The 11,744-nt window shown below is 52.7% G+C and overlaps 1 protein-coding gene across 1 annotated transcript; it reads right to left on the bottom strand.

The window, feature by feature from the left end:
• Window positions 1–2,972: 2,972 nt before the first annotated feature.
• KRT78 (keratin 78) lies at window positions 2,973–11,517 on the bottom strand. Its single transcript, XM_081126338.1, has 9 exons — window positions 10,582–11,517; window positions 9,962–10,176; window positions 8,895–8,955; window positions 8,326–8,421; window positions 7,099–7,263; window positions 6,623–6,748; window positions 3,756–3,976; window positions 3,466–3,500; window positions 2,973–3,386 (listed from the first exon to the last, which is right to left on the bottom strand). Exons 1-9 carry the CDS (start codon window positions 10,945–10,947, stop codon window positions 3,136–3,138), a joined length of 1,536 nt encoding a protein of 511 aa, XP_080982464.1. The 5' UTR covers window positions 10,948–11,517; the 3' UTR covers window positions 2,973–3,135.
• Window positions 11,518–11,744: the final 227 nt, after the last annotated feature.

The following is an 11,744-nucleotide window of genomic DNA, read 5'->3' as shown; positions in this document are numbered from 1 at the left end:
CAGTCACTTCCTAGAGACAGCTCCTTCCTGCCCAGGCAGGACATCTCAGCAGTCCCAGCCCAGAGAGTGTGGGAGCTGCTGGGCCTCCTCCTGTCCTGCCTCTCCTCTTGGCTTTCATACAGGACACCTAAACTCAGACCTCCTTTCTGTAGCCCAAGAAGGAACAGTTTCCTCCCCCTGCTGCTGCTCAGTCCAAGAGCCTCCTTCTCTGAAGACTGTCTCCTGCTCAGGGTCGCTCCCCATGAGAGGACAAGAGGTGATGGAATGATGGATGAAGCAAGACAACTGAGCACCCAACATTGGTCAGGCAATAGAAAAGATACAGGGGTGAAGAAAACACAGTCACTGCCCTTGAGAAGCCCCCATACAGGGGTGGGACTTTCTATAATTATACAGTCAGTAATTATTGAGCACTTACTATAGGGCAGACAGGAGCCTATACACTTTCCATGCAATAACACCTGTAGTCTCCATTCTGAATAAGCTCCCTTTGCCTCCTTCCCACCCTAGATCCACTCATGAACCTCCCTGACCCTGGAAGGCTGCTCCTTTGTCCCTGGCTTCCAGCTGGGTTGCCCAAAGGCAGACCCCATCAAGAGATTTGGGAGAGAGAGGGCCAGCATTTCTCCCTGCTCCCTGCTTCAGCGGAGGATGCCTCCTCCTCCCAGGTGATCCCTCCACAGTTCCCCACCTCTATCACCTGGTCACTCCACTTCCTCCTGTGTCTCCAGCTCTACACAGGGTGTCCACTTGGTCCTGATTTTCCCAGGACCATCCTGGTTTAGCACTGAAAGTCTCACATCCCAGAAAACCCTTTGGCCTGGGCAAACCAGAGGGTAGCCTCCTTAGCTCCGGTGTGGCAATGGCTTCCCAGTGCTCCAGCCTCTGGCCTCTGCATCCTATGTTTGTTTCCTTAGCCACACCCACACCTCTGTAAGTAATCCTTGCATCGAAGTCCATTTAACTGCACTATTTGGGGTAAATTTGTTTCCTTTTGGGATCCTGAATGGTACCATCCCACACGGCCTTGTTAGTATTACTATTAATGTATTTTCACAGATGAACTGAAGCATAGAGAGAGGTTAAGTAACTTGGTCAAAGTCACACCACTGGTAAATGGCAGAGCTGGGACTCCAACTCAAGAATTCTAGCTCCAGAGCCTTATGCTCACCCACTCAGATCTCCCTCACAGAAGGCTAGCAAGCCTCCTTCTTGGATACTTTTGATGGAGAGACCCATGGATCTGAGGAAAAGGCTGCGCTCCCCCTGCAGCAGGGAGAAATGATGTGATCTCCTGCAGCCCAGGCCATGAAGTCTGGAGCTGACCCGAGCGGAGAGGGAGAAGATGGGAGGAGCAGTGAAAGAGCCAACACAACTGCTGGGGTAGCATCTGGCCCTGATGCCCAGTCTCCTGGCTTCCTGCAAAAGAGGGAAGGAGGAGAAACTTCCAGTCTCATGTTCAGATGGGCTCATGGGCAGGATAAAGCCAAGGAGCAAGGGAGATGGGGCATAGTTCCAGTCCCCATGTCCCCATCAGAGCCCCTGGCACAAGCTGAGCTGCTGATCTCTGTCCTGCATACAGGAGAAGAACCTGCCCAGCGGTCCTAGGCTAAGAGAGAAGCTGCATCCTAGACCAGAACAGACAGAAACAGAGCCCAGGACAGCAACAGGTGCAGCCAGGCTGTGCTGGGAACAGAAAGAGTCTAGTGGGTTCAGGCACAGGGAGCAGGAAAATCTGGTTCAGACTTGGGAAGAAGGCGGAGCAAGGATGAAAGGGGCTGTTCTGAGTCGGAAATAGAGCCTATTTGGGGGGATTAACCAGGGAACAAGCTACAAGAGATGCTAAAACATCAGTGGAATGGAGATGAGGGAGGGCACCCTCAGGTAGTATACTGGGGGGCTAGAAGGAAACCCCTAATAAACTGATTGGAGTGAGAAGTGAGATGCCCATAAGATATAACCCAAACAACCCTAAATATTTCACAAATTGCCTTCTGTGGAGAGTTGACTGGACAATGGCACACCTTTTTTGCTGGGTGAGGTGTGCAAGCCTGGGTGCCGAGTTGAATTGCTGGAAGGAAACACAAAGATGCTGCATATTGCCACAGGGAAACTTTGATGCCCTTCAGCCCCTTCTCAAAATGTCCTTGGAACACATATTGAAAGCTATTATTGCTCAGCATCAGTTCTGAATTATTAACCTGACTGGAGCACCCTGTCCAGGAGAAGGGCCAGATTAAAGCTAAGAGATGAAAGGTGGGGGTGAGGTGATAAGACCCAGCCTTGCCACCTTAGATAGAGCTAAAGCAAGGGCATCAGGAGGAGGGGACTAGAAGAAAAGACAAGACAGAAAAGGTCCTCACCACAATTCCCCATCTCTCAACCCAGGGTGTCTGAATTAGCCATACAAGTCTGGCCTCTGGCCCTGGAGGCCAAGGGCTCTAAGAAGGAATGTCTGGTTCTCATGGCTGAGAGGGGTTATGCTAGAGACACCAGAAGCAGAGACATTAAACCTATTGGGAGGGCAGGATGGGTTTGGTCTTGCTTGTCAGAGTAGCCCCAGTCCAGGAACAGTACCTCAAGTATGGTTTGCACCCAATACAATTTGTAGGAAGGAGGTGGTAGGGAAAGAGAGGAAAGAAGACATTCCTACGGAAAATTGGGGGCTGCTTCATTTCACAGGAGAGCTAGAGAAATGGAGGCTCAGAGGCAGATGAATAAGACAAGAGCTGGTGCCCCTTGGTGCTAGCCTCCAGGGTCTGGTCAGCAGGACTCAGACCTCTCCCTTCTCCCCAAAGGGCAATATTTGGGATGCGATGTAGTCAAGCCCAACCCAGAGTTTTCCCAGCTCAGCCTGTAGGCCATGGAGAGAGAAGAGTATGAGGCTAGCTAGCGGGAGGATGGGGCACTGTGCACCTTGGCTTGGGGCAGGCAGCAGGCAAATTAGACAAATCACTAGACAAGGCCAGACTGGGTGAGCCCTCAGAACAGCAGGCAGGCATGGCTTTATTGATTTTTGCAGCATCCCCTGTGGGCAATGGACACACAACTGGTCATGCAGGGATGGGGATGATGGGGTGGGGGAAGGGCTGAGAACATTCAGGAAGGCAGGGGAGCAAGTGGCTGCCACAGCATTCAGTATGTGATGGACGTCTTGAGACTTGATTCGACAGTCTTCTTCAGGATGGTGCGGCAGCTGGAGCCAGGGCCAGAGCCGGACACAGAGCAGGAACCCATCACAGGGCCCTGTCCAGAGCCCAGGATGATGTTGGAGCCTCCAGTCACGACGCTGGAGCAGCTGGACTCAAAAGCACCTTTCCCACCTCCGAGTCCACACGTACTATTACACACTCCTCCAGACAGGATGGCGCTGCCTCCCCCCATGGCTGCAAAAAAATGCACCAGTGTCACAGCAAGGTCCTCAGCTCCACATGGGGACCCCTCCCCCGGTCCCCTGATACTCACAGATAGTGACCTGGCTGGTGCATTCCCCAGACATCCTGGAGGAGAAAGAACAAGAGGAGGAACTGCTGAGAAAGGAGCAAGAATGCGTCCCGGGGGCCTCTTGGAGCAGCTCACCTACCCTCTCAGCAGATATAAAACCCCTCCCAGCAGAATGGGTTGCCCTCAGTGGCTTAGAATGTGAGGAAATCTCTCAGGATGCCCTCAGCAAGGAAGCTCTGCGTTGGCACTCCATTCTCCACCACCATCCTTGCCCCCCAGGCACAAATCCCCAGCCCTCTGACTGGCCCCACCTGCACTCCTCGCCCTCCAGCAGCCTGTGGTAGGTGGCGATCTCCACGTCCAGGGCCAGCTTTGTGCTCAGCAGCTCCTGGTACTGTCGCAGCAGCCGGGCCATTTCCTGCTTGGCGGTTCTCAGAGCGGCCTCCAGCTCGGCCAACTTGGCCTGAGCATCCTTAAGAGCCAGCTCCCCACGCTGCTCAGCATCTGCGATGCTGGCCTCCAGGTTGGCATTCTGGGAGGGGTGTAGAAATGAGGGAGAACGTGGCTGTAAGCACAACACAGCCTCCCAGAGCACCTACTGTGGATAAAACTTGAAGTCTGGGGTGCACTATAATCGCATGAGCTCAAAATTCTCCCTTCCAGGGGCTCTCATTCTAAGGGAAAGTATTGCCTCTTCTGCTTCCTTAACTCCCGTAATGTTTTGAATGATGTCCCAAAAATGTCATGTCCACCTAGAACTTTCCAATGTGCTCTTAGTTGGAAATAAGGCTTTATATATATATATATATATATATATATATATATATATATATATATATATATATATATATGTCTTTATTGATTCAGAGAAAGGAGGAGAGAGGGAGAGAGTTGAAACATCAACGATGGGAGAGTCATCATTGATCGGTTGCCTCCTGCATGTCCCCGACTAGGGAATCGAGCCCACAACCCAGGCATGTACCCTGACCCGGTATGGAACTGCGATCTCCTGGATCCTAGGTTGATGCTCAACCACTGAGCCACGCCCGGCCAGGGGGAAATAGGGCTTTTTGCAGATGTAATTAGTTAAGGACCTCAAGATGATATCATATTGTATTTAAGATGAGTCTTAAATCTAATGACTGGTGTTCCTAGAAAAAGATGAGAGGACACCGGCACAGACACAGACACAGACACAGACACAGACACAGACACAGACACAGACACAGACACAGACACAGACACAGACACAGACACAGACACAGACACAGACACAGACACAGAGAGAAGACACCACATGAAGACAGAGGCTGAGATCCGAATGATGCGGGGACAGAACAAGGAATGTCAAGGAATTGCCGGAGCTACCAGAAGCCAGGAAGAGGCCAAGGATTCCCAGCTGGCTCCTTCAGGGAGAAGTAAGACCCTGCTGACATCTGATTTCAGACATCTAACCTCCAGATGAGAGAATAAGTTTCTGTTGTTTCAAGCCACCAACTTCATGGTACATTGTTACAGCAGCCACAAGAAACTAATCCACCCTTTGCCATCTCCTCAAGTGATCTCTCCTATTTCTTCCCACCCCCAGCCCTGTTCGGTTCACTATCTACAAGTCTCATCTTGCTGACCACCACGGATCTTGATATTTTTTTTAGAACAGCTCCATTTCAATATTTTGTTCTGTTTTCAGTTTATCAAACCATGTGCCTCCATTTGGGGTTTGAAAAATACACTCTCTGTACCTACCTCTCTGATCCCACAGAAAACTCATAGATGAAGGACAAGATCCCTGTCTAACTGGGCATCCAGCTGATTGGCCCTCACGTTTGGTTCTGGAAAGAAGGCATTCCCTAAAGGCTCTCATTATTCTATTCCCACACAAGCACCCTGCGGATGGGGAACATCATCTCCATTCTACGGATGAGGAAACTAAGGCTCAGAAAGGTGAGTGGCAGAGCTGGAATCCCGCCTAGCTCACCACAGCTGATGTCTGGTCCAGCATTCTAACTATAACCCGCAGGGCTCTGCCCAGGCCCTGGCACAGGGGGGCTCCATTCATCAGGCTTGTGCATGAAGAGGACTAATGGTGGGTCATATTCCCAAGGGGTTCTTGCAGGGAGACTTTTTGGGAGGAACTGTGGTTCCCAGATTTAGGGACATAGTACCGCTCCTAAGTACTGACAGCTGGGCTTTGAGACTCCACATAGTCACCTGGATGAATTTAGTTTAGAAAGCAGGGTTCTGGGCTCCACCTTTAGAAACCCTGGTCCCCTCTGTCTGGCAGGAGGCCCAGGAATCTATCTAAACAGACAACCCAGGGAATTCCAAAGCAAAGAATCCAGACTTATGGGCAAAAACACTGTGGCAGCAAATTAAGTAACGAGTCCTGCATCACACTACAAAGAAGGGCATGTTGGAGTCTGAGTCTGGGCTTTGAATGATCTGTGCTCTAAGGACTTTCCCATGAGGGCCCTGCTGGGAGTGGATGGGTCATGTGTGAGCTGGGAATCGAGCTGAAGTGCTTGAGGAAACCACCTGACTCTGTGGTCTCAGCTCTCAGTGCTCTGCTGATCCCAAAACAGATTCTTCAGATGTGAGGAAAGTGAGTACAAAGCCACTTGAAAACTTAAGAATTGAAATCTTTCACACCTAGAAATGAAGTGTCCAGGAGGAATAGGAAACCATCTCCCTGCAGCTTGCCATCCTCTCCCTCCACCTCCCCACTCCATCCCACACCAGGCACCAACAGCGTCACCTCCTAAGGAGGGCTCAGCCCCCACTCTACTGCACATGTCGCCTGTTCCCTGAGGTCCTGACTCTCACTCTCCCCAACAGGGGACCAGGAAATTCAGTGCAAGGCCTTAGAGTCCCTGCTGGGCTTGAGGTGTCAAAGTCGAAAGAAGAGATAAGAAAAGAGATAAATTAACCTTCTCCCCAAGGAACTGAAAGCAAGATGTACACCTGGACATGGAGCTCAGCAGGAGCAGAGCCACCTGGAGTTGTTCAACGCAGAGCCCATCGGCTAGAATTCACAGGAGGAAAGTTGAACTCCTCTTAAATGGGGCTGCAGGTTCTCTCTACCCCAAATTATTTAAAGTTCAGCCAGTTACAAAGATTCACACCAACCCTGGAGCAAAGGCAGTAAGAGACAGGGCTCGGGGAGCTCTGGGACCCTCACCTGCTTCTTGAGGTTCTCAATCTGGCTCTGCAGTCTCTGAATTGCCTGCTGCAGCTGAGAGATCTGGATTTTGGTTTCCTTCATGCTGTCCCCATGGAGCTGGGCAGATGCCTGAAGCTCCTGGTACTGAGGGGGGACAGAGGTGACACCATGAGTTGAGAGGACCCTCACCTTTGATGCCAAGACCCATGTCCCCCACTCTTAGCTTCCTCACATCCTCATTTGGAATGTGGGTTTCACACTGAGACCAGAACATGGTGGGATGCGCATGCAGAAGTCCAGGCTCCTCTCCCATGGGTTTCCTGCATTGCCTCCCTCATGGAGAAGGGAAATGGTCATGCCCACCCAGCCCTGGAGCTTCAGGGAGGTCATCAGAACTGCCCAGTGGGACCGAGGTGGACAACCACCCTGGGATGTGGACATGAGGACCCAGTCTTTTCCAGCATGGTGCTGCCCCTGGCCCCTGGCCCCAGCACCTTGGTCTGGTACAGCATCTCAGCCTCGGCTTTGCTGGTCTGGGCGATCTCCTCATACCGGGCACGGACCTCGGCGATAACATCACTGAAGTCCAGGCAGCGGTTGTTATCCATGGAGAGCACCACGGACATGTCGCTGGCCTGCGTCTGCAGCTGGCCCAGCTCCTGCAGGGAAGAGTGACTCAGTGTCCACCTGCCCCCAGATCCGTTTCACCTTGGAGCCCTGGGAAAGGTGAGCAAGAGGCCTGACTTTCTACTCGCACTCCATCAGGGGGCAGCCCCCATTCACACGGGTGGCAATGAGCACTCTCTGCCTTCAGTGGGGCTGTCTCCACCTATGAAATGAATCTGTAGGAGGTGGTCTCCAATGACTCTTGCAGCTTGGAACTTTTTTATATTTCTTGATCTCAGAGAGAGAGAGGAAGAGAGAAACATCGGCCTGCTGTTCCACCCACCCATGCACTCATTGTTCAGTTCTTGTACGTGCCCTGACTGGGGATCTAACCTGCAACCTTGGTGTATAGGGACAATGCTCTAACCAACTAACCTACCCTGCCAGGGCTTGCAGCTTGGAATTCAAAGGAAAATGTCCTGCAAGGCCTGAAATTACCTGGTCCCCATCACTCCCCTGACCTCTTATTTCCCTGTCATCCCTCTAGCTCCTACTGCTCCAGCCACACAGCCTCCCTGCATTTCCTCAGACACCAACACACAGGGTGGGGGGCCACTCCCTTGCCCTGGATCCCTGATTCCCACCTGCTTGGCTAACTTCCTCACCTCCTTCAAGTCTTTGCTCAAATTTTATCTTCTAAATAAGGCCACCCTGACCACCCTACTTGAAATTGCCATCTGCCCTACCCCCCATATTCCCAATCCTCCTTTCCCAGTTCTAATTTTCTTTTTTTCCCTGGTATTTATCGCCTTCTAACATACTTACTTACTTATTTACTAAGTCTATCACTTATTGTCCGTCTCCCAATAGAAAGCAAGCTTCATGACTTTTGTCGGGTTATTTACTGGTGTGTCCCCAGAACCTAGCAATCCGCATAGTAAATTCTCAGTAATTGTTTGTCAAATGACCGAATGACCGGAATCTAAGTCACCCTAACCTGGCTTCACCTCCTGGCCACTCCCACAGTAGCCATAGGGAGCCTGCCCACCCTGTTCCCTCCCCTCCCTACCACCTGCCCTTGGAGGCCACCATTTCTGCCATTGGCAGATCCTCACTTCTTCATACAGACGCCTCAAGAAGCAGATGTACTCTCTCAGAGCCTCCAGCTTGCCTTCCAACTCCATCTTGCTCAGGAAAACCTCGTCCACATCCTAGGGACAGGGAGACAGAAACCGTGTATCCCCTAATTCCTCCCTGTGGGCCCCACTCTGGCTCAGGAGTTCTCTTCACACACTGCCCAACAGCCACCCACGGCCATCTCCAGACACCCGCTTCTTTCTCCTCCAGCCCTGCCCTGCCCTGCTCACTCTTTTATCTAACATTGATCCATACCACCTTCAGGAAGCCTTCCCTGATTAATCCCAACCAGTTCTACTTCTCCTACTCCCTCCCCACCCTCTCCCGCAGTGACACCCAAAACTCATCACATGATCCTTCAGTTGGATCTTGTCTTGGGGTCCCTATGTCTAGGTAGATGCCCCATTTCCCTGGGGGACCCCTGCAGGCACTATGATAGCGTATCCTTCATGAGGATCTCCCGCCCTTTGCCCTCCCAGCCCAGCACTGGGCTCTGCGCACTGTGAGTACTCAGGATCCAAGTGGAGCAGCTGACACCCACCCTCACCTTTTTGAAAACCACAAAGTCATTCTCGACCGTGGCCCGCTTGTGGGCCTCCTGTTCATACCTGCCAGGTAAAAACAGAGAGAGAGATGCTGCCTGAGGTGCTGAGATCAGAGCTGATGTGCCTCCTCCAAGCACGATCTCCTTGAAAAGGCCGCTCTTGCCTTTACATGCTCCACAGCAGGACACACAACCAGCCTGTGTCTCTACCTTTCCTATCAGGAAGTATGTGCTATGTCCCTCTCTACTCTTTCAGCCCCCTTCCCCTTAATGACATAAGGCCACTCTATTTCCATTTACCAGGCACATTCAAACACCTTTTCTCACTTATGACTTGCCATCATCACCTGAGGCAGGCAGTTTGGATTTTATCCGTAAGGTCATACAACTTGCCCAAGTCATAGATGACTAGGTGGCCAAGCAGACCTAATGCCTAGGTCTCCTGGCCCCAATCTTGGGCTCCTTCCACCTCACGTCCCACCCTCCCAACAGCCCTGGGAGTTAAGAAGGGCAGGTGACACCTAGTTTTCAGATACAGAAACTGAGGCTGGTGAAGTAAAGCCTTGCTCAAGGCCACACAGCTGCCCTTTGCTCACAGGCACTGAACCCAAGCCTCCTGTTAGTCTAAGGCTCTCTCTACACACCAGGTGACTTAGGTGGGGAACCCAGAACTGCAGCCTGTGAATCATGCCACGGGCTTGGGGATGGTCCCACAAAATAAATTCCCTTTCCACCCTGAGACCAGAGAACATCTGAGTCACTTTAGCCCACAGCCTGCTCAACAGGAATTTCTCGAGGAAAAAAACCACTGAAGCACTGTTTAAATAAGCCCCTCCCAGCGCTGACCAGAAACCTGGGCCTGGGAGCTGGAGCCTGTTGGCTCTCCAGAACTGGGCAGCAGGGGCGGAAGGGCTCCTTACCTGCAGCAGGTGGGGTATTCTGAGAGTCAGAGGGAGTAAGATGCAGAGGGGCCTGAGGGAAGCCCAGTGGGGGAGGGTACTCAGATGACAGTGCCGATCCAGTCCTCCTAGACCCCACCCAGGCCCCATGGGGAACGTCAGTCCACCTACTTGGTCTTGTACTCCTCCTCCTGGTCCTGGCAAGACTTAAGCTCGGTGTCCAGAGCCCCTCGTTGTCTCTGGACCTCCTCCAGCTGCTTCCTGAGCTGGGCCAGGTACTTCTCAAATAAAGACTCCAGGCCCTGAGGGCTGTCACTCACTCCCAGCTGCTGCAGCAAGTGCCACTTGGTCTCCAGGACCTTGTTCTGCTGCTCTAGGAACCGCACCTGCAGCATAAGCAGAGGGTCCCTGAGGCCCTTGTGGGACTCCCTGGGCACAGCCTCTGGGAAGTGAAGCCCCTAATCTACCCACCTTTCCCCTGCCTCCCACCCCGGCCTGGGCAGGGGCAGCCTCATGCCCTTCCATGAGACTCTGAGCACATCAAAATGATCAGAATGACTAATGGAGAAGGCTCTCCCCACTGCTGGCTGGCAGTTTTCTGCTGCTGAGTCCCAACCCTAGAACCGCAGGGCCTCAGCATAACCAGAGAGACTCCAGTTAGACCAAAGAGGGACTTCTTTGCTGCAGAAGTAAATTTAAAAAGTAATAGACCAGATTTACCCATTCCCAAGTCCGTCAATTTCCTCCAAGGGATGCACTGAGACAGGGGTTTAGCTGAGCTGACCCCTCACCTTGTCAATGAAGGAAGCAAACTGGTTGTTGAGGGTTCTGATCTCTCGGGTCTCCTGAGTCCTCACCACTTGGAACTGGGGGTCAATCTCAATCTTCAATGGGGTCAGCAGATCCTGGTTGATGGTCACTTCCTGGATGCCCCCCGGAGGGCACAGGGAAAGCCCAGGCCCACCACTCCCCTCCCCAAACCGCACCCTTAGCCTTCCCCCTGACCCCCAGGCCATTCCACGAGAGCCTCCTCGGCATCCCCCGAAGGAACTGAGGCTCCTGCTGCTGAAGCTAGCCCTGCCTTGGCCACTGGAGCGAGCAAAACAAGCTGAGCGAGCACTGAAGCCCCTCTGGGCCCGGCAGGGGGAGAGAGACATGGCAGAGACCCACAGTCGCAGCTGCAGACAGGCAAAGGAGAGTCAAGGTGTGTGAGTTCCTGCCCTGAGGCGGCACAAGACTTTTATCCCCTCCCGTGCCTGGGCTGGGCCTTGGAGAGCAAGATGCTCTTGGTCTGACTGTGTCTGTCACACTGACCTGTTCTGACACACCTGGGTAATAAGTGCCCAGCACGTGCAGAGACCAAGGAATGAGACCCAGACCTGCCCTCGGAGCTCCGGGGCTGCGGAAGAGTTAGGGACGTCCCCAAGTCAAGGAAGTAGCCAGAGCCCTGGACATCAGTGCTGGGGACGGGGAGCACTGAGGGTCATTCAAGGAAGGCTTCCTGGAGGAGGCGGGGAAGAAGGGAAGATCAGGAAGGACATTCGAGGGAAAAGGAGGATGGAGGGGGTTTGGACAGAGCACCCGAGTGCCTTGCAGATGTTAGAGGGGAGCAAGCTTCTCGAGGCAAAATCTACGTACGAGAGCGGGAGAAGGACGGCACTTTGCAGCACTGAGAAGCCAGGAGGTTAATAAAGGTGTTACCGCCAGTATTGACTAAAAGACACTTCAAGGTTTGGAAATGAAACAGAAAAACAGGGTGTCCAAGTCCCTCCTCTTGCCCAACCCAGCAGTCATCCAGGAGGCTCCACCCCACTCAAACCAGGCGTCTCCATCCAGGATCATAGGCAATGGAGCATTTCTGAGCCCAGCCTGTGTCCCTTCCACAATCGCCCAGTGCCAGGCCCATCCACCCGAGTCAAGCACTGCATCGTCAGGTTACAAATCAGAGGCATCT

This window comes from Miniopterus schreibersii (genome assembly GCF_964146895.1).
Source record: "Miniopterus schreibersii genome assembly, chromosome: 2".
Classification (NCBI taxonomy): Eukaryota; Metazoa; Chordata; class Mammalia; order Chiroptera; family Miniopteridae; genus Miniopterus; species Miniopterus schreibersii.
The sequence above is the reverse complement of the archived record's forward strand: the minus strand, read 5'-3'. Positions and strand labels throughout refer to the sequence as shown.